The 26290-nt window shown below is 39.1% G+C and overlaps 3 protein-coding genes and 1 long non-coding RNA gene across 4 annotated transcripts; 1 reads left to right on the top strand and 3 right to left on the bottom strand.

The window, feature by feature from the left end:
• Positions 1-176: 176 nt before the first annotated feature.
• On the bottom strand, positions 177-1929 carry LOC139812613 (uncharacterized). The gene is made up of 4 exons (XM_071777581.1): positions 1675-1929; positions 1168-1350; positions 864-1078; positions 177-526 (listed from the first exon to the last, which is right to left on the bottom strand). The coding sequence occupies exons 1-4, from the start codon at positions 1781-1783 to the stop codon at positions 233-235; spliced, it is 801 nt and encodes a 266-aa protein (XP_071633682.1). The 5' UTR covers positions 1784-1929; the 3' UTR covers positions 177-232.
• A 1175-nt stretch (positions 1930-3104) lies between these two features.
• On the bottom strand, positions 3105-9247 carry LOC139813568 (F-box/LRR-repeat protein 4-like). The gene is made up of 9 exons (XM_071779142.1): positions 8387-9247; positions 7887-8274; positions 7500-7728; positions 7289-7397; positions 6662-7199; positions 5531-5723; positions 5077-5446; positions 4440-4791; positions 3105-4298 (listed from the first exon to the last, which is right to left on the bottom strand). Exons 1-9 carry the CDS (start codon positions 8679-8681, stop codon positions 3929-3931), a joined length of 2844 nt encoding a protein of 947 aa, XP_071635243.1. The 5' UTR covers positions 8682-9247; the 3' UTR covers positions 3105-3928.
• A 2810-nt stretch (positions 9248-12057) lies between these two features.
• Positions 12058-26192, bottom strand: LOC139813506 (F-box only protein 32). Its single transcript, XM_071779017.1, has 7 exons — positions 25909-26192; positions 16225-16271; positions 15871-15920; positions 15469-15655; positions 15125-15300; positions 14775-15025; positions 12058-14682 (listed from the first exon to the last, which is right to left on the bottom strand). Exons 1-7 carry the CDS (start codon positions 26028-26030, stop codon positions 14484-14486), a joined length of 1032 nt encoding a protein of 343 aa, XP_071635118.1. The 5' UTR covers positions 26031-26192; the 3' UTR covers positions 12058-14483.
• LOC139813509 (uncharacterized) lies at positions 16278-22248 on the top strand. The gene is made up of 3 exons (XR_011732165.1): positions 16278-17495; positions 19081-20680; positions 21186-22248. It is a non-coding gene; the product is annotated as an uncharacterized lncRNA (long non-coding RNA).
• Positions 26193-26290: the final 98 nt, after the last annotated feature.

Genomic DNA, 26290 nt, shown 5'->3' with positions numbered 1-26290 from the left:
GTGTGCTTGGATGCTTTGGAAAAAGGCATGGAAAAAAAAGATGGTACAGGCTTGTGAATGGAGACTGAAACTGCTGCTGCAACTCCGCATGGAATTCAATATTGTGTGTCAGACCTCGAGGAAGATTAATCCCATAACTTTGAATAAACTTGTTTTTGGCAATATAACAGTATTTAATATAATATATAAAAATCTTTAAAAATACATGGTTTGAATATAATTCTCGCAAACTTCACCACTTATTCCTTGCGGTACAGCCTTTATTCTCCGTGTACCTTTGGCGAACAATGGTGCCTATCCACGTTAGTAACTTCTTATTGTACATCTCCTCGGAGATGCACGCGACGGACACCGCGAACACGGTCATTCTTGCGTGCTCGATAAACTCCTCCGTAATTTGTTCCGGTATCTTTTGGAACTTTGTGTCCAGACATGGGAATCCGGTGACGTGTACGTAGTCGAACGGCTGGATTTCTTTGCCCGACAAACCACCGTTCGTTTCCAGCCACCACTCGTTCTCCAGGACCTAGCATTAAAAGCGATTGCATTTGTATATGTTGTAATAAACGAGCTTCTCAGCAATATTCTCTTCCTTTCAGTTTATATCAAGTTTAAAATAATTAAATGGATTACCGATTAATATTAGGCCAATTCCTTAGTGACACAAGCATCGACACAAGTGTCGTTCTGTCTTTGTTATTCATTGAATGCCAAGTAGGATAGAACGATGTTTGTGTCGATGCTTGTGTCACTAAAAGGAATTGGCCCATTATTGATATAAAAGTAAAAATGATTGAAGCACGTGATAGCCACCGTGCAAATAGAAATTACTAATTTATGTGTATATTCTTTTAAACTCTTACAGCAACATCATGTAGAGACACATCACGTGGATAGCGGAATTCTGGACGTGTCTCGGGAAACTTCTTCGGACCGCTTTTGTTCACTATTGTCTCGTTGGTCCTCAAATTTCCAGCTTGCTTCCTGTACTTCTCATCGATCTCCTGCCGTTGCTTCACCTCAAACATGTATTGGTCCAATTTGTAATTAACTTGCACCACTCCCGTCCCATCCTCAACTGCAATAGAATTTAATTTAATTTAAAGTTCAAGCGTCTCTTCACGTAGCACATAAATTTGCTGTTAACAACCTCGTCTCTCGCCTTACCGGTCAGAAATAGATTATTGAGATTGCGCTTAACGTTCATGACGATACCGACTATCTCGATCCTACGAATTTTAATCAGAGGCATGTTGAATGGGTGAAATTGCACGTAGCGACCCTCCTTGTAGGGTACTAGTCGGTATAGCTCCATGATGAGCATTGATGTGTTCAACGTCATTTGCGAAGCTAAAATTAGAATTTGACATTAGATATATTGAAGGAGATTCACATAAACTTGAAATAAATCATTTCTGGCAATTAATAGTACATTAAATACAATGGGTCTGTTTTCTACTGCTTTATTCCACATTGGAAGGAAAACAGATAAACTCTGAACTAGCGCAGGCCAGTTCAGCAGTAGAAAACAGACCCAATGTATAAAAATCTTTAAAAAATATATATATCACGTAGTCTCAATGTAATCTTTGCAGACTTCACTATTTATTTATAATTAACGCTATCGCTTGCCCATGGATTTGAAACCTCAGCCAAGAATAAATTCGCCCTTACCAGCCCTGATGCCGGGCCATTCTTTCTTCGACGAGAGAGATCTTTGATAGTCATCGTACTCCTTCTTCCCGAAGGTGACGATGCCGCTCGCCGATTTTCCGCTAGACATTTGCCTTAGATTTAATCTCTTTTCTCACAAGATTCCTTCTGTCATCACATTTCTGCCGGTTTCCCGACCGGCTGTCTCGTGAAAGACGACTCTCTTGCAGGACTAACGGAAGACAATTTGAAAGGTCTACGGTGGCGGGTGGGATGGGAGGAGGGAGCCCCAGGGAGCCCGCTAATAGCGTGCGCTGGAAACGCATGCTTCTGAAACTTACCATCCGCTAATCTGGAATATTAAATTTTAGCGAGTGTCGATAATATTTCGTCGATAAAAAGGGTCTCTCTGAGGTGCCCTTCGAGCTTTCTCGCGCGCGATTCAAAAAGGCGAAGCTCTTCTCGAGCGGAGAATTTGAGTGAAGACGAAGAGTGAGTTTAATCAAAGTTTAAAGTTAAACGACGTGAAACTGGACCTTAGAACTAGAAAATAGACATTACACAAGTATTATACCTGCCCATACCTGCCTAAATACCTGTAGGTATTATAACAGCCTTATACATAGCAAAATTTAATGCTAGTTATGTTGGATATATATCTCGAGGAATTTTCAGATACCAAGGCTGCATTCGGGGAGCGCGCTATTAGCGCTATTTGCTTATTCTATCCTTGTTTTACATTTAATGAGCGATAAAGATAGAATGATACAATAGCGCTAATAGCACGCTCTCCGAATGCAGCCCAAGGGTTTAGTTCATCTATGTAAAAGGATGTACTGGAGCCGCTGAGTAGCAGTCGAACGTGATTGGCTCTTACTTTTAGAACCAACCAATCAACGCAGAGTGTTGATAAGACGAACTCAACAGTTGTGTTTGCTGAACGCGGCCATTGTATTTGTACGAGAAACGAGATTATTGATCGATAATCAATCTCGCTAATGTATAAAATTCGTATACTTCATACGGAAAATACGATCGACTGTTACAAAAAGACTTTTCAACATATTGCAGCTAATAAGAAATGCAGCATTAATTGAACTAACGAAAAATAAACGTGTTAAGTATGCACCTAAATTTAAAGCGCGCCTTGCTGAGACTTATTTATAAAAATCATTATTTATGAAAAAGGATTTAATATTTTCGATGTTTATTCTTTTAAAAAAATAAGGAACAAAATTATTTCGAGGTAATCGCACGTGAAGTCAAAGAAATTGCAGTCAATAATGGTGCTGCGCGAATTATATATTAATTAAAAGTTTTATCCGAAACTAAAGTGAATAATCCTCAATATAAAATCAATTGAAGTATTATCAAATTTGTAAATTAAAAGACATTGTAGTTAATTTTTTAAGAAATATATTAGAAACGATTAGTTAAATAAAACTGCTGTTCATAAATAATATAATTTTTAAATGTATAGTAACCATTTTGGACTACTGCAATAATTATACATTTTCTGTTTTATAAAAAATAATATATTTTCTCGAAATTGTAACAAAATAATTATATTTTCGCCAGTTACAAAAGAATTTCTTATAAATACGTTTTTTAGTTCTGAAACGATTGTTTCATTTCAAACTGTTATTGCGCTTGTAAGGCTGATCTATCTAAACAAAAGTGCAAACATATCGCAGTTGTGTGTATTTATGTCAATGAAGAATGTACCGTATACTATACACTCACAACTGACCAGCCACTAATATAGAATAAATCTTATACAGTGATTACATACTTCCAATCCGCAAAATACAAAAAATAAGGGTGCACCGCAAACAGTTCAGTTTCACAAAGAATAAATGCTTCGGACAAATGCTGCTCAGTAGATGAAATTGAACACGTACAAAAAAAAAATTCTGTCGCTAAAGTACCCATTTGCAAAATAATTACAAACTGAAAAATTAGCTCAATCGGAAATAGCTTTTCACAAGCAAGAAAAAAAGAAGCATCTGGAAGAATTGCGTTTTGTATATAAACAATATAAAGAATTATAAAAATTCAGGGGGAGACGGATCTCCGATGCTCATGTATGTATGTACTTATACTCTGCCGATATAGCATATTTCTTAACCCGAAAATTATCACTTTTAGTACTTTATATTATAACTTTTATTCTACTTAAGAGCGACGATTTTAGCTTTTATATTCGAATTTAACACGCCAAAATACATAATATTGTTAAATTTCAGCCAAATCGGTAAGAAAGCCACTTATTCCTTCACATTTCGAGCCATTCCTCATCTACAGCATCACTAGTTCCCTTTTGATATTCAAGGATGGACACGTGTGGATATTTTTCCTTCGCCTGAGCAATATCATCACGCATGTGCACATGGTCGTCGAATTTCCACCATTTCCGAACATAGATTGTTTGCAGTTTAGGACACTGCTCAAGAATTGCAAAACTATCTGTATCCCACAAGTATAATTGTCTTAAGTTTTTACACAGTGTCAGTCCTTCATAGACATTCTCATTGATAGAAGATCCATCTCTATAATCTAGATCCATCAAATTGACTTCTTCTAAGCACTGACAGGAGGAAAACAATTTATGCAAGCTATGCTTAACGATTGTGCAATCTTCGTTTCTGTAACAAAAGTTATACTATTACGCGATTTTTCAATCACAAAAAAAAAACAACAACCGTTTCATGATGCTTGCAAGAAATGTAAGCACACACATTTTGATAAAAAATAATGTTTTAAAATAAAATTTAACACACACGTACATATTCACGTTCTTCATTGACAGTTTTCGTAAATTCTTGCATTCAGCGAGGGCATGAATACCTCGCGATGTAATAATATTGCCCGATAAATCTATTATTTCCAAGTCTGGACACGAATTTTTTAATTGTATTGTAATTACGTCTACATGTAGTGGTTCGAAATTATCCCAATAGCAAGAGCTCAGATTTAAGTCACGCATCCGGCGAGTTTTTTGCAGTATTTTGCAAAGAGATTCAGTTCTCTTTACATCTGACTCTCCAAAATCTAAATTTTCTAGAAATTCTAGATTTTCGAGACTCGAAAATTCTTGGTCCATTTTCCCCAGTGCAACACAATAACTGAGATCAAATACTAAAAAAAAAAAAATGTACACGGAGAAAATTTTATAGTAAATATTACTATGGTGTCGCACTAGCTGCGGACCATCGAGGAATTTTAAGTTAAATTACTATGTTTATGGTAAAAATTACGTTATTTAATCGTTTTTAAAACAATAATTATAGTATTTTAACTTGAAATTCCTCGATGGTCCGCAGCTAGTGCGACACCATAGTAATATTTACTATAAAATTTTCTCCGTGTACATATTAGTCATATACAGTTTATCTGTAATATTAATCATATTTATTTATGTACCTTTCAAATTTTTGCATATCTCTGAAATTTTTAATAGAGATAATTTGCCAACAAATTCGCAGCTACTTAATCGTAAGTGAGTTAAACAATGGCCGCAACTCTGAAGAAAGTTTACGAAATCCGGTTCAGAAATGCAGCTCGCTGTAAGATCCAACTGTCGTAAATCTGTACATTTAGATGCGAAATAAGACAGAATTTTATCATAACAAAAGTATGAATCCTTAGAGTATTCTTTTTTTAAATTTCGTAAGTTCAAACATTTGAAGAGAGAAGAATCCTGTGTTAAATTATTGAAGCGTTTATTTACTTTGCTCATACGGCAAAACGATCTCATATCCAAGTATTTTAATATTATTCGTATTATTTCATCCTGCAAAAATAAAATATAAAATTTTTAATACATAAGATTATATTATAATAAATTATTACGAAAAATAAACTTCGAATATTTTACAGGAAGCGCAAAAAAACTGTCCTCTTGCTCCTTGGATTCTCCCGAAGAGAGTTTGATATCTTCTATAAATTTTACATAATTCCAATGATTTCTTAATAAAGGGTGATTCACATATCCCTGCCTAGAAGATGACACATCTTCCTCCCGAAATACTTGCTTGTGCGCGAGCTTGTGAAAACTTGTTGCTATGTCGCTGCAAATAACATTAAAACACAAATTTATTTTCATTATTAACACTGCGCGGACAGCGTGTTTTTAAAAGCGTATGTTACAAGAAACCTATATATAAAAATTCATTTTATCATCTTTAAGATTTCAAAAAATGATTTCTACATAGGCCGAAACTGTTACAATTTCTTTTTTAAGTGTCGAAACGTCAGGAGAAAACTGTAAAATGCGAGTTTTTATAAATAATGGCATATTTTTTGAATGTGTGGCTAAGAAAATAGTTGTTCAAGGGTTTTATAGTTCAATTTCAATAATATATAGTACTTGAAAGGAAAATACACGGAGAACCTAAAAAAAAGTTGAATTATTAAAGCACTTGAAAATTGGTAATTTCGGTATACAAAAAAAATGAGATTTGAAGAAAAAAACAATGCTATTTTTTTTTAAAAGGTTACTTCTTATTTATTATTTATAAATAGGATCAATATTGAAAAAAAAAAAACACGTAAAATGCAAAATTATTTATCCGTGGACAAAATTAACGAGGTAGAGCCAGTGATGCTAAACGGCAGACGGAATAGCATATGCTATAGCATGTGGAGGGCATGGCTGTGCAAGGCACAGCAACGCACAAGCTCCTTCATCTGTGTAGCCGACACGCCGAGCGTAACATGCTGTTCCGTCTGCCGTTTAGCATCCAAAGTGGACACCCTGGGTGTTTGAAGGCACATACTACACTTCGATTGCTTGGTATGGCACAACGAACTGTCGAACCTTAATGCCGCTTGGCAGTTACATGCCCACTATTACCAAGATTTTTTAGGGAGGAGAGCCAACGTAAGCGCTGAAGCCATTCCTGTGGGAATCATAAATGAAAAATCGACTGTGCCTTAAAAGTCCCACGGTGTCCGCGCAGTGTTAAGAAAATAAAATAAGATTACTTAATGTCGACAATTATAATACCTTTTACAAATAATGCAATAATATGAAAATTCCATTTGAAGATCAATTATATCCAAGTATGCATTTTCATAATCATGTGTTGTATAATATAGTTCTTGTTGAATTCTTGAGCAATCTTTAGAATGAGAAGAACAAAATCTCTTTGAACAAGAATGTCGTTGTTTCCGAATGCGGTGTAAGAGATTAGTTATACTCTCATCTTCAGGATTTTTAGGAAAAATCAATTTTGATGTACCGATCAGCATCACAGCATCTAGCTGTGTGCAAGAGTTGGATATAAATTGTAGTCTGAGCATTTTGGTTTTAAAGTTAGAAGACCGTAAAGGCGGAGAAAATATCCGTGATCCCCAACGTCTACGTTCGGTTAACCGACAAACTTCGTGGAATTTAAACAGCGATTGATTCCATAATAAAATCCACCGATCCTCATCTTCAGAATCTTGAGCCCAAACTTCAATTACGTTCCCAAAATTGTTCTTCATATATACTTCATATATAGAGATTCTGATTGGATATACAGCTTCATGAAATTCGAGATCTTCAAAATAGAAAATTTAATTATAACCTTTTCTGAACACAAACATTTTCCGTAACAATATCTTATTTATCAATTCAAATGTTACGTACCAATATGATCAAAATAAAAATCTTTTAGATACTTTGGTACATAAGCATATGCTGCATATGGCACTTGTTTCTGCCATGGAGATATTGAAATATCGAAATTATACGTCTCCTATAGTGTTAAAGAATAAAAAAAAGTATTGAATATTACCAAATGTAGCATAAATTAAATTTTGCGATTATATACTTTTTACAGAACAGAAAATACACATACCAAAAGAAAATCTTCATGGCTTGGAAAATTGCTAGGTGTTCCAATTATATTATTACGAATATTACTTATGCTAGCAGCATTCTTACAGTCCTTTGTGGATATATTGCTATCCTTCACAAATTGATAGATGAAATCAACATAATCCTCTCCTACCGCTACTCTGTCAGTATAAGGATATCTGACATCATTTTCGCAATGTGAGGAATGATAATTGGATGTCATATTCTCTCTTAAAAAAAAATGGAAAATATAAAGTAATAGTATAATGGTAAATATGCAGAATAGTGGCCTCCTCATCGATTTCGTTGAACTTAGGCTTAATCGACGCGTTTTTGCACAAAACGACCGATTAAAGCGTCTCACCAATTACATCAATTTTGGACTTACTTGGAGCTGACGTTGTGCGCGTGTACCGCTTGTAAATGTTCCTCCTTTTCCGCATGTAGCCGTTTGGATTCTTGCTCCATCTCAATGATGTTCTTACGGCTTTCGGCAGTTTCTTGAGTGGCGCTTTTTATGAGTTCCGACACGAAGCTTTCTTTAAGCGCCAGTTCCTTATTAATATTTTGCACCTCGTTGTTTCGCTCCGCTTGCCGTAAGGTATGCTCCTCTTCCTTTTTGTCAAAGTAATCCAAACTGTCTTCGACATTGTTCGATTCCTCTGCACGTACACGTTCCGCTACATCCTCCGCCACGTGTGAGACGCAATTTTTGGAGTCGGATATTTCATGATTTATAAGCTCTTCAGATGCTTTCCTTTCATCATTTTGGATATCTGTGCGGGTAAAATAAGAGAAGAGTTACAGACTCACACCAAAATTTATAATTTGCGACAAAATATTTGCGACATAATTAACGCAACGGTTTACGTTGCGAAAAGCTCTTACTCAACATCCTTTGGTATATCGCTTCTAATTTATTACGCTTTTCGTTATCGATTTCAGAACAAGTATCGAAATCTTGTAAAACTTGCTTGAATTCGTCTAATAATAATGCCATGGCAAATCTAATTTTTTCTCGAGCTTGTTCTGCCATTTCCGCTCGTTCCTGCATAATTGCAATTTCTCCTAAATTCAAATTTAATTTTTCCAGTCTGTCTCTGAGTTTGTGTTGTAATACACGATATTTCTCCTCGAGTGCCTCATGCTCCTCGGGACACGTTATGCCGAGTTCTTGACTCATAAGGGCCAGCCGCAGTTCCTGAACCAAAATTTGTTCAAGCGATTGATCTCCGCTACTCTCGGATCTTGATTCACGATCGGCTTGTTCTTTATCTTGCGCGCACGATCGGCATATCTCAACGTACTAAGAGTTTCATCTAAATTATAATCTGCAAATCGATTTTTCATAATGAAATACGTTAAGATACGAATGGGCGCAGCTCTAGTTAGACAGATAAACGGACAGATTAGACAGGAGAGATTAGCATGCGAATACCAACCGGCTGGATTGACTTATATATATATATATATATATAGAGCGTAACGTTATCACTCCTATCGCTATTTAGCCATGTTTGTTACATTTATACATTTTGCTGAAGTAGCCTTCAACATGAAATAATATTGTAGTTATAGTCGAATTTTTACACTGATGTACAACACACACTTTCAACGTCTTTGAAAAAGTCTCTCACCAAGGGATCCTGACGGTCGCATGACCGTTGTTCGTGAAAATACACCAAAGAAAAAGAGGAAAATAAGTCAAGTCGGTATTGCAAAGTTGCGAAACAAATATTTAAGATAACGTTTCGACAAAAGAAAGGTACGTTGTAGAAATGATACAGAGGAATAAAAGGACAAAACTACTATGTAAAAAAAAAAAAAAGTTGCACGAACTTTATTATCGTTGAACCGCAACATCTATCCACATTTACCACATCTACAGCAATTGACCCCCGAGATGTTTGTTAGTCTCACAATCAGAGAATCCAGGGGAATTGAAAGAAATCGTTTTGTAAGACATGCTTACCTTTAGGATCGGTCTCGATTATCGAGTGCTTTCGCAGTTTTCGCACGGAGCGTGACAGAACGTGACAAAATCAGACAGAACTAAGGACCGAGCTAAGTACGTAGGTATTCAAAGAAAATTTTACCGGTCTCGTACACAAGACAATGCGAGTGCGAGGTGCGAGGTCGTGCGAGGGTTCTCGGCTGTTTACATATATACTGTTGACGCGAGATACGGACGTTTGGCTGCGTTCGGGGAGCGCGCTATTAGCGCTATTGCATCGTTCTATCTTTATCGCTCATCAGGTAAAACAAGGATAGAATAAGCAAATATAGCGCTAATAGCGCGCTCCCAGAATCCAGCCATATACATATAGATGCGTCGTATGTACAGAAGGCGTCATTAATGCCTTCCTAGCTGTGTTCTTGGGATTTCTATAGTGCACGTTACATGTACTATGCTTCAGGTGGAAGGCATTAATGACGCCTACTATACTATGTGAATTTATAAGCAAAAAATATCCGTGGTGTCATTTCATGCGCGCGCTGGATTTTTAAAACGCTATAACTCTACAAAAAAATGGACGTAGTAACTTAGAAAAATCCATGCTATAACTTAACAGTAATACGAATCATTTAAAACGAAAATCCAAGCGAGTTATAATTTATCGAAAGCGTGTGTGCACTGGCATGCAACCGAAAGCGATTTTCGCTACGAATTATCGTGATCTCAAACAATACGTAATAATGTAATAATCTTCGTGCTTTGTTAGCCATGTATGTCACACAAAACGCTATATAATAGGTATCATACAGGGTGAGTTTTATTTCGTGTGTCAATAAAAATTACCTCCATCAATTATCTCAAAAAGTATTTGTTTATTGGTAAAATATTTTAGATAAAAGTTGAAGGGTTCAGAGAGGACCAATAAACGTTCTTATTAGATTTTAGGTCCGACCGAGACCCGTGTTCGGCCTAGTTAAATTTTTTAAATGGAAAACCCCATCTTCTCTTGGGGTTTTCATGTATATACACAAATATTAAAAAAATTAGGGTATTATTATTGCAACAGTATATTCTTGAGACCAATTTAAGTCAAAAAGTCCTGTATCACTCTTTCCTCCAACAAACAATTATTGAGATATCGTAAAGCTAAACATTGAAAAAAATTACCAAGTTTTCCTGAAATATCTCAAAAAAGTATAAAGCAAATAAAAAATGTTTCAGACAAAAGTTGTTAAAATTAGTTAGTAGAAAAAGACGATCGATATAATAAAAAATGAGGGTTTTTATTTTAAAAAATTTGACTGGGCTTAACACGCGACCCCGCGGACCCAAAATCTAATAATATGCTAATAAGATCGCGGCGCCTATTGACCCCTTCGAACCGTCCAACTTTTATCTAAAACATTTTTCCATTAAACCAATACTCTAAGATAATTAGCAAAGATAATTGGCACATGAAATATAACTCACCCTATATATTTATTATAATTATATTACAAAGATTCATATATCTATGCTTGTATAGGTTTATTACCTTGCTTCGATGTGGAGCACGTGTTGAAGTGACGATACGAAATACGATAAGTAAATGAGACAGGCAGTGACGGAACAGTGATTGCTCGCGGCACTACTTGCAGTGAGACCCGGCATTTCACGAAAAAGTTGTAAAAGACATATAGTTAGATGGTGCCACATGTTTGTTGCCCAACCAGCTCAACAACAACATTCGCGTGATAACTGATAATAATCGGTAACTATTTTCTCTATATACAGACTTTAACGGGCGCATGCTCCGCGCGCGGCTTCGCGAACTTGTTCAATTGAATTGTGTGCAGCGACGATTTTACGTATCATTATTCCGTATTCGTGAGAGTATGGAAATTCGCTTTAATCGGTGAATGAAATCTTGAAATAAATATTTAATGACAGCAGCGAGAAGAGAAATCATTCCGAAAAAGAGACGAAGATGATTCATCATTTTAGGATAATTTCAATCAAACTCTGATTAATTTAATCGATGATAAATTTGTCAAGCAATGCCTGCACTATTCTGTTAATTTATATATACATATGGGATTTATCATGAAAAAAAAGAATAGGAATAATTTTGCTTTCAATAAAATTCTGCCAATTGAATTAATTACTGATTAATTTATCAACAAATATACTTATGTTATTCTGCGAATGTAGATAAAGTTAATTTCTTGTTGTTTAACAAATGGACAGAAAAGATTTGGAATAATACAATTAAAAGTTTGTTTTAATTCTGCCAGTTGATTTATTAAATAATACCTGTACTATTTTATTAACATATCGAATTACTAACTTCTTTTTTAATATATAGAAAATAAACCAGATTACAGGGTAATTCATTTTAAATGCCTGTCTAAAGTATATCTCGGAAAATAAAACGACTTTTGTCTTTTTAAGGCAAGGATGTGCATTAAATTGAATTTTCAGATGGCTTCTTTTTTTCTGAACACGGTGGAGTCCGATCGAAGATAATCTCGAGGAGAGAACTCTGTCGATTGAAGTTGAAGTTGCAAATACTGAAGTTAAAAAATGATTGCGGGGACAACGGTTACATTAATCGACCAGCGACTTCAGCATTTATATATATTTAAATAAAGTTTATTTTGAAGCATTTTGCACAACACTGTTCTACACACCTGCTTACGTAAGTAAAATAATCCCGATCGCAAGATCCGCTTCGATATAGTCATATATATTTATATGTACACACACCATGCAGAGACCAAGTTCGTTGGATTCTTTAATGTACACAGTGAGCTGCCAGGATTCTCGGATTTTTTTCCACTCGAGCTCGGTCGTCACGTTTTTTTTTTTTTTCAAGTCACGACTCGACCGCGATTTTGATCGCCTTATTCTCTTCCAGTGACTAGGTCAGTATACCTACAGTTTTGAGTCATGCAGCGATTTGCAAGCTTTTCGGCTACGAATAAAACGGCGAATATCAAAAAAACTCGTCTCGTCGCTGCGCGGAAAAGGTATGCACAAAAAACGTCGCGTTGTCGTCTCTCGTCTGTTAAATGCAATAGCATCCTTGGCTTTGGCAGTATGATTTTTTTTCAATCTCCGATTAGGTATACAGCGATGCAATTTTTCATTTTTTTTTTACTTATTAATACACGTTATGTATCGTAACTTAGGTCTTCTCTTAGAAATCCGTCGACGGCTTATAGCCTGAATAGTATAACGCGTCGCACGGTAAGTAATGCAAGTATAGGACCTATCTCGCAAACGAACATACAGAACACCGAAAGTTCAAACGCACGCTATCTCTCTGTGTATTGCTTTAACTGCGACACCCTGTATAGGCGACGACCGGGACACCGAGGTCCCCGTCCGCTCTCGACCGACAATAATGATAGTTCACGTTTTGTACTTTGTAAGTTAGCTAGATGTTCATCACAACGCTCGGAAGACCGTTGAAGCTGTCCTTCGGAAACTTACGATAGCAACGTCGTTACCATATGCGTCAGAGAAGCCCCTTGGAACCCCCCTTAGATAGATTGACCGAGAATTACGCTACGACTCGTTACGTCGCCGCAAGATAGAAAGGAAAGAAGAGAGAGAAGATGGAAAAATATTGCACAAAATATTGCACAAAAAGACAGCAGCCTATATATATTATGAATTTAAAGTCGACGCGCAATATATATTTATGTCCTTTGACGCAATGGGGATGTTTCGCCATTGGAGAAAATAAGAATAACACAAGAATTCACATGTCAATAAATGCAAATACGAAAATGCGATAGAGCCGCGAAGAGCACCAAAAATATGTTCATCCAAGAAACAACATTGCTCTGTTGCACCGATGAGTACATTGCATTTTTAAAATGCTCTTATACAACGAAATAATTCTGTAATGACGGAAGATGAGGATTCCTGCGAATTCCTCGAGAATACACTCGATTGTCTTCATCGATATCATATAGAAAAAATAATTTGATGTTTAGAGCGCTTTCCCTTTTTCTTTTATTAATTAAGATCGAGTTCGTTCCAGGTAACGAACGAAGTGGCTCGTTGCAGAATGCCAAATCTGCTTCGAGATTTCTTGTCAGCACAACAAACGTCTAAATAAATTGATAAAGGACCTGCGAAGGCTGATACTATATTATCAGCGAAGACGTACCTCGAGGGGTGCTACCGCAAAAATCGCACGCAGTCATTTGTCAACTTTGAAATACCGAAAGCATGCCGGCGTAAATCGCGCGACGACTTTTTTTCTCATCGCAAACAACATTACACGACTAGTATCTACTCTCTACAACCGTAATTCGAAGGATAATGGAAATATCCTCCCTTATATCGTTCTTATAGAAACGTATCCACGCCACAGGAATCTCGAAGCAAAGGAAACCAGATCAGGAATCTCGTATTACACGGGGGAGATTCCGTCGACGAGAAAATACCAATCGCGCTCGATCAAGATACAGGATGTGCCTGACGAAATGGAAACCAGTAGGGAATATTGTTCGACTAGAGAAAGTTCGAAGTCGACTTTTCCTCGACAAGATCTGAGCGAGTTGTTGATTATGGAGCAATTAAAGTTGGGAACTTCAGAAGATATTGATCCGCGCATCGGGTGGCAGGCACACGTGTCTTTGTGTTTTTCCTGGGCGGCTTTTGAGCCTCTTAAACGTTCAAGCTCGTTCGTTAGATAAGTAGGCCTCCGGGTAAAGTTGGCGTCGAATTTCTCAAAGGACGTATTCCTAATACCGATATCTAAATTTCAGATTCACACGGTATATTGAGAGACAGAGAAGAAAGAATATATTTCGAGTTTAATATACTTTTCAGAAGATAACGTTTTAGAGTCTCTCTAAATGCAGCGCAACATTATTAAACGTTATTCTATTATTTTCTCTCACATGTACAGCATTCGTTCCGTCGAGCGACAGTCGTTCACAACAGCAGTTACATCGCCGCTTCCGCTTTTCACACACACCCACACCACGCATTCTTACGCGCTCTTTCAATATAGTCGCGTCGCGAAAGCTTTCACAGCGAGAAAAATTTCAAGAAGGTCTGCGGAGGGATCGGCACGTGGAGGGACGCCTGGTCGACGTCCGCCAGTTTCTCCTGAAACGCCGGATCTTGATCCGCGATGCACGGATGGCCCAGCGACCGCCAGAACAGGCAACGGCAATTGCGGCATAACTGTATCATTTCGGCGTACTCCTCTCGTAATCCAAACGATCTGGACAGACGAAAATATATACAGTATTGACGAACGGAAAATGTCGAATGCAGGACAATCTGATCTCACATAAAAGAGAGAACCAGCCGTACCTCCGAGCGATAGTGAATATAGTTTTCCAGTCTTTCCCAGGATTATTTTGTCTGGTGGTAGCAATTTGCTGCGGCGTGAAATGATACTGGGCGAGTTCGCGCCAGATTCGCTGTTCCTGCGCCAGAACGGCAAGGTGTTCGCACGCCTCGGACGAGGCTTCGATGTCTCGAGGATCGCTCAAGCGTAGGAGGACCTCTCGACGGCACTCAGGCGGCAGATCCGACCACTGGGGCTTCTGCTCCTCATCCGGCTACAATGACTCGTCTCGTTATCGATCAACTTCATCATGAATATTTTTTTGTAACAGGTGAAATCGCTGCGTACCGATTTAATTTGTCAAGTACGTTACCTGGGTGATAGTGATGGACGAGGCAATTTGCAAGATTCTCTCTAGAGCCGCTTTGTGTTTTTCCCACAGGATGATGGAGCCCAAGGGTCTTCCGCCCCAGCAGCAACCAGCACTGAAAGCTCGAACTCTCTCTATCAGACGCCGCAGCCTTCCCGTCTGTTGTTGCGACAGTGACACTAAACAATGGTCAGTTCAGCACACGAATAACAACCGTCCACCTTTCTTCAGGAAACTCTTTTCCTGAAGAGATGTTAACGAGCATAGGGAAATATCGCGAAATCGCTCGGCAAATTTCGCGATGGGGTTTATCTAAGGACTCTTACAAGCTGGTAAACTCCTTTTACCTTCCAGAGCAACTTCCTCGAGCATATTGAAGAGCACCCTCTGAGCGCATCCGCTAAGACCGCCCATCCTATGACTGACGAGGAGATCCAGGAGACGGACTATGTAATTGAATCGACGGCAGTCGTGTACCGCGGACAGAAAATCCAGCCTCTTCAGGGCGTCACTCAGACCATTGAAGCCGGCGATCTGTAAATTTAGGAACGGATAATGATCCCGCCTCGCTACGACGTCTAAGTATAGGAGATACAAGAGCCGTCGACAGTTTGTTACTGGTATCTTTTGCTCTTTTTTTTTTCTTACTCGCCGGCAACTCAACCTGTCTCTATCGGGCAAATCCGAGTCTCTTTCCTCTTGCACAAAGTTGTGTCTAAATTAAGACCGGGCCGGAAAGAGTCACTCACCTCGCGTGTACACTTCAGCGTGATGTGACAATGTGGTTGGACGGCGTTTTCTGGAAATTTAAGAAAAACACTCATCGAGAGAGATCCTCAAAAGATCTTCACGGGCATTGGTTTCGCTAAAAATGCTGCTTTTATTGCTCGACAAAGAGATACAGAAAAATTACTTGATCTTGATATATTATTTGAAGGTCTCCGATAGACAGCCGACTCTCAAGTCATTAATATTGCAACGGAACGACATAAAGAAGAAGAAAAGTTTACGATAAACTTGGATTTATAATTATAGCTAATGAAGGCCATGTCAGCTAGAATCGATAAGTCTTCAAGTTTCAATATGCGTTTTACACTACTCACCTTTCTTCTTGTCTTTCTCCTTCTTATCGCCGGCATCTTTCTCGCCGCTGTAAGAAAAGGTAGTGCTCTTTAGACGTGATACATCATAAAATTCATCGGGATTAAAAAAATTTATTAAAACTAGAAACAAACGCGCTCAATATTTTACTATTTACATCGTTGCACTTTGTCTTTTTTTCGAAATATAATGAACATTTTTGGGGGTAAAATTTGATTTATCTTGTTTATCTGCCGAATAATTTATCTTATAAACCCATGATTTATCTTGTGCCGATAGAAGTGCGAGGAAGATACTTCGTGCGATGCTGGAGGCACTAATGTACGGATCCCAATTATGGCACAATACACCGCGACCGGTTTCAGCGGACTCGCTGCTACGTCTCAACGGAGTTAGCTTCGGTTCGACTATGGAAAGACTATCGTGGTTAATAATATTCAGGAAATAGCTTCGCAGGGCTTATACCCCTTATTTTCTTACAGCCTTTCTCATAGTATTTTGTTTCACAATGGCAGAGGCACATACAGTGTATGTAAGACTATTACATTAAACTATTTTTATAAAAATTATCTAATAATAATATTAGCAATAATTAATAGTTTAAATTATTTCGAGATAATAATTGTCAATTCTTAATAATATCGATTAAATTACCTTGACAAGTAAATCTTTATTTTCCGGCTATTTATCTAAACAACTAATAACTGGATCTAACAACTGATATTTGTTTTGTATCAATAATAGAAAACAATGAACTTTTAATTTGTATCCACAGCGCAGCTCAGAAAAGTGAATATAGTCTATTACTAAAAGTGACTGTGAGTTATTAATATTATCGTCGTATGTATTCGACTTTGGTATTCGACGAAAAAGAAGGAAAACACGCGTGGGCGTTCGTGTCTACGGTATAATCAGTAAAACAGGCCACAACCAAACCGTCTCGAGAGTGGTACCTTCACTCGTCGTCAATGGAGACCGTAATTGCTTTATAACACGCCGATCATAATTAACGTGGACACACCTCGTAAGTAGACATATTAACGGCCACTTTCATTCGACTACAATAACGTTCTTATTTCAGTCGCGGCGCATGAGAAGTCCGAGGAAGCGGAAAAATGCATCGGAATTGCAGCAAATCGCATTAGACATCGCGCGTTACCGCAGAATGACTCTATAGCCTCTTAATAGACGCGACATCAGTTAATTTAACTGTCGCCAGATTACATCGCGTTCTGCTTACGAGAAAGGAGTTCGAATACGAGCGCCGGCATGCGTAAGACTTATTCTCATCTTTAAAATGTCGAGGACTAATTCGCACGAAGCACTGTCAGGACGCAAAACGCGGTCGTCCTTGTTAATTTAGACGTTTCAAAGCATCCGCGATCGATATTCATTAAATCTAGTCCTTTATAAGCCCGTTTAAAATACGAAGACCGCGATACGAAGATAGCAATCGAACTGCGCTGCTACATATAATGCGTTCCGATTTCTTCTCCGCGATTATATTCATGCTTTCAGCTAATAAAAATACCTGCATAGAAACTCGATTCCTTTTAAGGCTTGGACATTCTCGATCTGCAATTGCAGAGATTTAAGAATCTGGCAAACGTTACATATCCAATTTGAATATAGAATCGTGAGATATTAGATTTCTTCATAGGATACTCTGTCATTTGTAGCAGAGTTCTCTAGACAATTTTCGTTAAAGAGAAAACATTCTGCGAATCCTAAAGAAATACAATCGCAAATTCATGCCTCGATCCTTTGCGCTAGGAACTTCTAGCAAATATTATTACTAAATCTTAGAAGTTTATCGTTACATCTCTGAAACGATGTAACGATAAACTTTCTTATAAGTCTGTGATTTAACTGTCTTAAAATATTTAAGATAATTCTTTTTTTTTTTCAAACGTCTATATAGGTACATTTCGTCGCACTACTCTCGTCGCGCTTATGATTCTGTCTACGCAAGTGACGGCGACGAACGTTCTATTATAGGGACGCAACGACGACCTTGTATGTTAACTCGTGCATATACATTCGCACATTGCAACAACCTCGTGTGCGGGACGTAGTTCTGATTTTTCCGCATGAGCGAGACTGGATGCGGGAGAGCATTTTCGATTTTAACACATCGATCGGCGATGCGTGTCCTTGTCCTTTCAAATCAGGGTTCGGCGAGGCGTTTAAGGTCATTGAATTGCCCATAGGGGACTTTACATTAATACACGATGCCGGGGGGAGAGACGGAGAGATAGGGAGAGGAGAGGAGGATATCTTGTGTTATTAGTCCACGGGGTTACGTAACTACTTGTAGCGTTTATTATGAGAGATCAACTGTAGACACGCGTATGCACGCGTGCGACGAATAAAGAACCGTAAATGCGGAAAATTCCCTGGCGGCACAATATCGATAACTTGCAACTGGAACGATCAATGTCACGTCAATGTTCTATGGCTTGAGGATAGAAGGACAGACATCATATATCGGAATATACGGTTTGACGTCATATTATTTACGGTGTCAAGAGAGATTGCTCGTTTTTATTTTAATAATAGACAAATTGGAGCAAACGTCGATTGAGCGATTAGAGCAGCAGTTTATGAATAATAAATAATTAAGAACGAAAGCCTTTGCGTTTTGAAAGTATTTAATTTGTAATCTCAAAAATTTCATGGTTTCGTGAATAATAATAAACAGGTTTTTACTCCGCTAAATGTTATCTCGATAATATTTATCGCGTAGAAATTATTAGCGAGTGACATAGTTCCAAAGTTATAACTACAATACGTTGATAGAAGATAAATATGGCTTAGAAAGTTCTGCGGTCTCTTCATTCCCTTATTTCTCTTTCTAGTTCCGAGCCGCAGAAGGACACCGGTTATTTTAGTTCCCTGCAGTATACGGAGACTGATGTAAAACACAAATGCATCCTCCGCACTCGAAGTATCATTGCGCCGTTCGCTTTTACGATACAAAACGGCCGAGGGTTGGATACATCCCAATGAAAATTTCTAAAAAAGCGGAGGCAATTGTTTTGTGGAATTTCCGATGTTGAAAAATAGGCTCACAGCAATGCAGAGAACGCCGTAATTTCGACGACGAAATTCGGCAACAAGATAGCTAACGAGATTCGCAAGACTATGTTCGAATTTCGATTGAGTATAGCTCCGTTGTTGACTGCCTGACAAATCCCTGTTATTTTGGGAAATAACAAGACTGTTTTCGAGGATTATTGAGCTCCTCGTGAAACGAGAGATTCACAGTGTGTACACAGGAGACGTGTACATGTACGATCGGCCAAGAATAGAGGAAATCACAAAAGAAGCGTAAGAAGTCGGAATGCTGAAGTAAAACACAAGTTAAAGTGTATGCACATCCTTATTAGTGATTTTATCTATTTTTCCCTTGAGAATACACATGTAAATATATACATACATTTTTGTTATATCTGCTATATCTTTATTTCTTTCAAACGTATATCTTTTTAGTGCTCTAATATTTCGTTTTAATAAGTTTTACTTAATGTTTTTATCACGTACTTAGTATTTTAATTCAAACAACGTTCGTGACAAACGTTCGCAGGTCAGGCCAGCCTGGTATATGTATGTTGGACGATGAAGACGGATAGGCGGTGATTTTTTACACGAGATAATCCCGCACGGAAAGAAATACAGTGCGGAGCAGCTGTATACCTCGCAACGCGCGAATAATTAATTCGCGGATATAGAGATCGGGGGCCGGTACGAAACTTTTACTTCCACCGAGTTCACCGACCCCCTTCTGTGGTGCGCGCACCACGTCTAATCTCGTCCAGGTTGGGAAAACGCGCGTAGGACGGCTATACGGTTGAATCGTTGAAATAATGGCGCGGGCGGGCGCATCGGCCGTGTACGTTACCTCGACGAGGGAAATGGAGAAAACAGGCCTTTAGATCCTTCCGCACGCAAACAGTCCGTGTACTTTCCAGTCATTTCGTCTAACTGTATCGGGATCATTATGTGCGCGCGACGTGATAATATCCGCAGAAAAGGTGCCCCATTAATCCACGGCAACCAGGCCGACTCCGATCCCCAGCGCAGAGATATTTTTTATAAATGCCTTTATGCTTTTAAATTTAACAAGACATTCCTTATGGCTTTCTTTCAGAAAGAGAAGACGATATTATTTCTTCATTTGAAGAAATTCTTCCGAATACGTCGCGCACTCTTACGAGAAACGAAGGGATAAATAGAGTTGATAAATAGAGGGATAATAGAGGGATAAAAGGGATTGAAGAAAGGTCTTTTATTAAGCATTACAAAAACAAAAAGAAATGCTAGACACGCTCTCTTCGTATCCCATTTTCCGAGTTTCCGGCGTTACTGCGCGAAAGCAAAATATCGTGGACCACAGCTATCCGACGCGGATCCACATACGACGGGGCCGCGCCGTCTAACCGAATTTATCAAGGCTGCGTACGTATGCTGTGGAGAGAATTGCGAATTGGCGCAGGTCACGTTATAGTAGCTGGGTCACGACCCACTTCCGCACCGGCAAGACACGCGCCAGTATTTTCCCATTTTGAGAATTCGACCTAGCCCGCTCAAAGATGCCTAATCTCATTTGCGAGAACGCGAAACGGTTCCTCCGCCGGATCCAAAGAGATTCGCGGATCTGTCAATGTTGAGGAGCACGATTCGTGCTTTTAATTCTGTTTACTTCCTTAAAAGAAATTGTTTAAACTTTCAATATGGTCAATTTTGTTTGCGTATTAAAGTTCATAGACTTACATTGCATTGCAAGATTATTCGACAAACTTGGATGCCGCATTTTTTTCAACAATAATGTCCAAACGATCAATTTATATCACAAATATTATCATAGACATAACATGAATGTCTTGAATTTTAATCTACTAGCGATATTTCCAACCTTAGCTTCCAGTAAGCTCTTTGTTAACTTTTAATTTTAATTCCGTAGGTCGTCTTCACTCAGCGTGAAAGGAAAGAACCGGCAAGACGGTTTTTTTTTCGAGTGCGAGTGCGAGAAAGCGCAACGAAGTCGAGCGCTCTGTCGAAACTCCTGTGCAACCACAAGTTAGTTTCACATTACATATATCGACGGTCATTCCTTTGAAAAATTCAAACGTCTCGAGAATATATCCGGAAACAAATGTAAGGAAATATTTCAATCTATTATAACGCACGTCAAATTAAATTCAGAGTACTATACGTGAATTCTTGAATATGTTTTGTAACGAGACTGTAATGGTGCTTTCTATTATGTAACTTGCATTTCGAAATATTTCTCTTCGCTCACGTAATCTATGAAATAATCATTATGTGAAAACCATACTAATTATAAAGAAAATTTGTAACTGGGTCGTTGTGTATAATATTCCGGAACTATACTGCGCTGTCAACTCGACGATATTATATTTATTCTAAAAATAAATGATCGTTAATACATCGTTAATAACAGGAATATTCAGTGTGTATAAATTAACATGGCTCATGGCAAGAATATTTACGATATAACGCAATGCACTAATGAAAGGGTTGCAGATTGCCTGTTGAGTGATGTACATATGTATATACGCTCAAGACTCTTATGCTCGCAAAAAAATCCGGATGCCCACTCGCATGCATGCACGCACGCACGCACGTGCTATTAATTAGAATCGCAAAGGACACAACGCAGGATTGCACGGCTTGAAAAATAAATATTTCAAACAACACGAGAAATGCCAAATGTTCGTCAGTGCCCGGCGGCGATCTAATGGAAATACTTAAACGCGAGATACATATCCGCATCGCGAACGAAAGAGTTTCGTGCATCTGTTTTGCGCGCCGTATTTATTCAACGAATAATTAATAAATAAAGATAAGTATGTACGACACGTGATAATAACTATAAATAGACAGATGACGTTTATGATAAGCTTATATATACGAAATGCAATTAGATACATAGTTTTACTGTCTTTTAAATTGTAATTAAGATATCTGAAGCAATTAGATATCGCAATTTTAACGATATATGAATGTAATTAATGAATATGTAACGTTTTATCATTTCCGGCAAATGAACGTTACTTGTCCCATTTATTATTCAAAATGAATGTTTACGTCGCGAAGTTATTTCTAGAGGATACGTAATTGCAAATCTGTAGCGGATTCTCGACAAATTAACAAACTTCTCGCACTTCGCGTTATGTAGTAATTATCATTATTTGGAGTTAGGTATAGAGTTACGTTGCAATTAAGTATTAAGCGTCAAATGTCGTATCGATTGAACTTATAGAAAATTAATTATCAGATTTCAGATGAAGAAGAAGTGAGGTCGGTTTTAGCAGAGACTATTGTCTAAAGATAATACGTAGAAGCAGCATTACGCAGCGCTTTGCTGCCTTGTAGAACTTTCAGCCGCCACGGAAGCGTAATAATAAGAAGCAATTATCACGTTCGCATTGCGAATCAATCGGCCTACTGCGCATTGCCATAAATCCGACATAAAATTGACGATTTACGGATATCGACGCTACTGACAATAAGTCTGTATTGTATTTCTCCTGAGAAAGAACGTCGAGCGCCTTCCAGAAGAGAAAGCTTTTGGCCAAGCGTAATCTAGAAATCAGTCAGGCTTCGGCTTTGGAAAGTTATTTAATAATGCGTTATTTAATAATGCGTTAACCGTGGAATGTATAATTTTAAATTCAAAATATTGTAGCCTGAATTTGTGCCGCATTGTAAAATGCGCAGCCGTCTCGTCCGGTCGTTGTTCTCGCGAACGAATCAATTGTAATTCGCGTCATTCTCTCGATTTCGCAAGTCGAATTTGCAAGCGGAATTAAAACGCGCAAGTGGCAAGAATGATCGATCACGTATCCACTCTCAATAAGATCGCACGTGCTGGCTCTCGCTCGCCAGACGCGGTATTTACGAGGCGTAATATAAGTCGCGGGAAGGAGAATGTTTACGCGGCTACAGCTGCTTCCAGATGCGTGTGCGCGAGCGGAAACAAAGAGTCGTGGTGCGATTCTTTGACAGCGAGCGCGCTCGCGAGCGCGAGCTCGATGCGCCGGCGATTCTAATTATCTAAGTCTGTCACGGCCGCAAACACAACTGGTGCAACGAGCACAATAGGCTCAATATCCGGTCGAAGAAATCGCGATGCACGACCGGCGGTCGTCCCGAAGGACGCCCGAACAACCGCCGATATGTCTTCCGACAGATCTCGAGATAATTGCAAGCTATTAATTTAATCCGAATCCTGAGACCGCAGGATTCGGATTGAATTAACACACGTACAGAGATCAGTTCTAAATTTCGAATTAATGAATATGTTCGTTATATTAACTTTGAAACAAATTGTACCTATTCGCAATCAATTCGCAATATGTTTAAAAAAAAAGAGATGTAGTGCATTTTTAAACGATCGCATAAATAGAACTGGAGAGTAGGTTAACTTAATTTCTAGCAAAAAGTTTTTATAGATGCATGGTCAATATCTTTTCTGCTTGGGAGGGATGTATTTTTAAAAGTGGCATCATTATAGACTGTACATTTTTAGAAAATCAAAGAGATAAAATAGAAACACGTTAATTAGTTTTTATTCATTAATCAAGCACTCATAAATCAACGTCTTTCTCTTGCTCGAGGGAGAGAGATATAGTTTCTATATTTACACATATTCTCCAGTCTACTTGCAATGATTTAATTCTGAAAGAGAACTGATTTAAAATTTATATAATCCACTATCCATTTTGTAGAGATCCACTATCTATCTTTTCTTATATTTTAATTTATTATATTTTAAAAACCATGTACTTTTTCTTTAGAAATAAAGGTGTTAGAAGAATATGACACAGTTTAGTTCAAATAATAAACGGCTTCTATTATTGTCGCGAATGCCCTTAAGTGGGAATCGACGTTCTTTCCCGGGAGAAAAACAATACAGACTCAGTAACACGCCAATACTCTTATTAACGCCTAATTAATTCTTAGGAAACTGAATGTTAGGAAACCCCGTGGGTGTGAACTCTTTCGCGAGATAATGTAACGCTGCCGGGTGTATGGAAGAAAAATCCGATTCTCTTTTACACGATAACAGGCTCGATACCGTTCGTGCGATTTTCGGACAATCGCGGCGTAAAGCGTTCAGGTTGATCGCGCCGACAAAAATCTCGATGCACGTGAATCGGTTTCGACACCGAGTGAGCGTGATTTTTGCGCGAAATATCACGCCGAGGTGACTGCAAAATGACTTTTATTTCCAATTCGCGCTATATTACACAGAGAAACAGGTTTCCACATTTATTTTCTGTCGCAAATTGAAAATGTCTCGCTAACGCGAGATTACTTATTGGGTTCGACTTTGAATTAAACGGAATTTTGATTCGAGGTTGAAAAAATTTGACCCCTGGGAATCTCGTTTTTTTTAAATTCAATTCTGGTAATACATTTATTGTAACGCGTTGCAGAGAGACGAAAAGTTGCTTCCACGTCGAAGAGAGAGAAATGCTAGAAATGGCATCACCCAGCGCGGGCCGCAGCGCGGAGCATCGCGGCGATCAATTCGAGCCTCAATCACCTCGACCTGGAGAACGAGGAGATAACGCGATGAAAAATGACTGGACGATATACGACAGGCCTGTTCCTCTTTACTGTCCGCGCTCCACGTTTTCCCCGCATTTCTCGCATTATCCCGAAAGAACAGCGGTTTTATTCAGGGGTATCCTTTTACCACTTATTTATTACATTTCACTTTTATTGACATTTCAGTTATCGAGTCGGTTGATTCGAGGTGGATGAAAAATTCGACTAGATTCGCGTTTTTTGGAGTAGAGAGCCGCAGCACGTCCTTGTCGTTTCTATATAGGAGACGGAAGAGCTGTGCAGCTAAAAGGAACGAACTGTAACTTCGCGTCGCATATCACGTATTGCAGGTCAATTTGAATAATATTATGCATTACTCTGCACGCGAACGTGAAAATCATCTGTATCGCGTGAGCCAGTCGCGGATAACATGGTATCACCCGCGGGTCGCGCGCCGCAGGATCAGCAATCGACTCGCGCAAGGACACTCTGCTCGTCAGCCTCGTGATAATCGTGAATTGTACGAGCTGACGAGTAGCTGTAAACCCTGTAAAAAATATCGCCGACAAAGGTGAAAACCGAGTATAGCAATCGAGTAACGTTCCTACGTTCCACGTTCTTATCTTGTTTGATTTAGACGTTCGTGTGATTAATTATACTATAACTGTTACAGAGGGGTTTCGTCATGTAAATTGTAAAGCGGGCTGCGGAACGTAGAAACGGTTAGAACGTTAAACGGAGAAATAGAAACGCGCGGCAGCCGCAACGAGGATGAATTCGATTTCTCGGGGGACCATTGCGGACTCGTCGTCGTCGTCGTATCAGAAATGTATCTCGCGTACTCGCGAAAACAAATGGAGTCGGGCGAGTAGCCGCACGCGCGAGAGGACGCCTCGCGCTCGCATGTAAACAAACGGAGCTGTCAGTCGGATCGATGTAAACGTAGTTAACAGCTGTGTGCGCCGCGCGGAGCGGAGTCGCGAAACGGACAAAGAAACGCGGAGGTGAGCTGACGCGGAGAGAGGAGCGTAGGCGGAAGCGGGAGAGAGACGGGCCAGTGGACGAGCGGAGGAGAAGAGAAGCGCGCGACGGGGACAATGACGTACCGTAGGAGAAGCGAGAGGGTTTTGTTGTTGGCGCATTCGAGGATCTTCTTCTTTTCCCAGCCCTCGACCGTCTTCACCCACTCCTCGCCCGGGCTACGCCAGTCCTTGGATATGAACGGCATCCTGGACCAGGCGGGTGAGCGGCGACGACGACGACGACGACAATGACGAGCGGCGACGGGCTCGAGCGCGACACTCGCAAACACACCGAGACGGCGCAGGACGGCACCTCGCCGTGTCCGCGGACGCCGAATGTATGGCGCGCGTCCGCTGCGCCTGTCGCGGAACAACTCGCTCTCGCTCGCGCTCTCCGCGCGCCCGCCCGAGCGCGCATGGCTTTGTTTCAGTGACGTCACCGCGCATCAGCTGTGAGGGTCAGCGC

Source organism: Temnothorax longispinosus, chromosome 5 (assembly GCF_030848805.1).
Source record: "Temnothorax longispinosus isolate EJ_2023e chromosome 5, Tlon_JGU_v1, whole genome shotgun sequence".
In the NCBI taxonomy this organism is placed as follows: domain Eukaryota; kingdom Metazoa; phylum Arthropoda; class Insecta; order Hymenoptera; family Formicidae; genus Temnothorax; species Temnothorax longispinosus.
The sequence above is the reverse complement of the archived record's forward strand: the minus strand, read 5'-3'. Positions and strand labels throughout refer to the sequence as shown.

Bases quoted from the DNA above. Each gene is read 5' to 3' on its own strand.
- LOC139812613 (XM_071777581.1), bottom strand. From the start codon at position 1,783: ATGTCTAGCGGAAAATCGGCGAGCGGCATCGTCACCTTCGGGAAGAAG. The intron at 1,351-1,674 runs GTAAGGGCGAAT...TTCTAATTTTAG, and splicing joins ATGGCCCGGCATCAGGGCTG to CTTCGCAAATGACGTTGAAC. The intron at 527-863 runs GTAAGAGTTTAA...TTTTAATGCTAG, and splicing joins TGTCTCTACATGATGTTGCT to GTCCTGGAGAACGAGTGGTG.
- LOC139813568 (XM_071779142.1), bottom strand. From the start codon at position 8,681: ATGAGTCAAGAACTCGGCATAACGTGTCCCGAGGAGCATGAGGCACTC. The intron at 7,398-7,499 runs GTATGTGTATTT...TTAACACTATAG, and splicing joins GCCATGAAGATTTTCTTTTG to GAGACGTATAATTTCGATAT. The intron at 7,200-7,288 runs GTACGTAACATT...TCTATTTTGAAG, and splicing joins TTTTTATTTTGATCATATTG to ATCTCGAATTTCATGAAGCT.
- LOC139813506 (XM_071779017.1), bottom strand. From the start codon at position 26,030: ATGCCGTTCATATCCAAGGACTGGCGTAGCCCGGGCGAGGAGTGGGTG. The intron at 15,656-15,870 runs GTGAGTGACTCT...CTAAATTTACAG, and splicing joins CGCTGAAGTGTACACGCGAG to ATCGCCGGCTTCAATGGTCT. The intron at 15,301-15,468 runs GTAAAAGGAGTT...ACCATTGTTTAG, and splicing joins CGAGGAAGTTGCTCTGGAAG to TGTCACTGTCGCAACAACAG.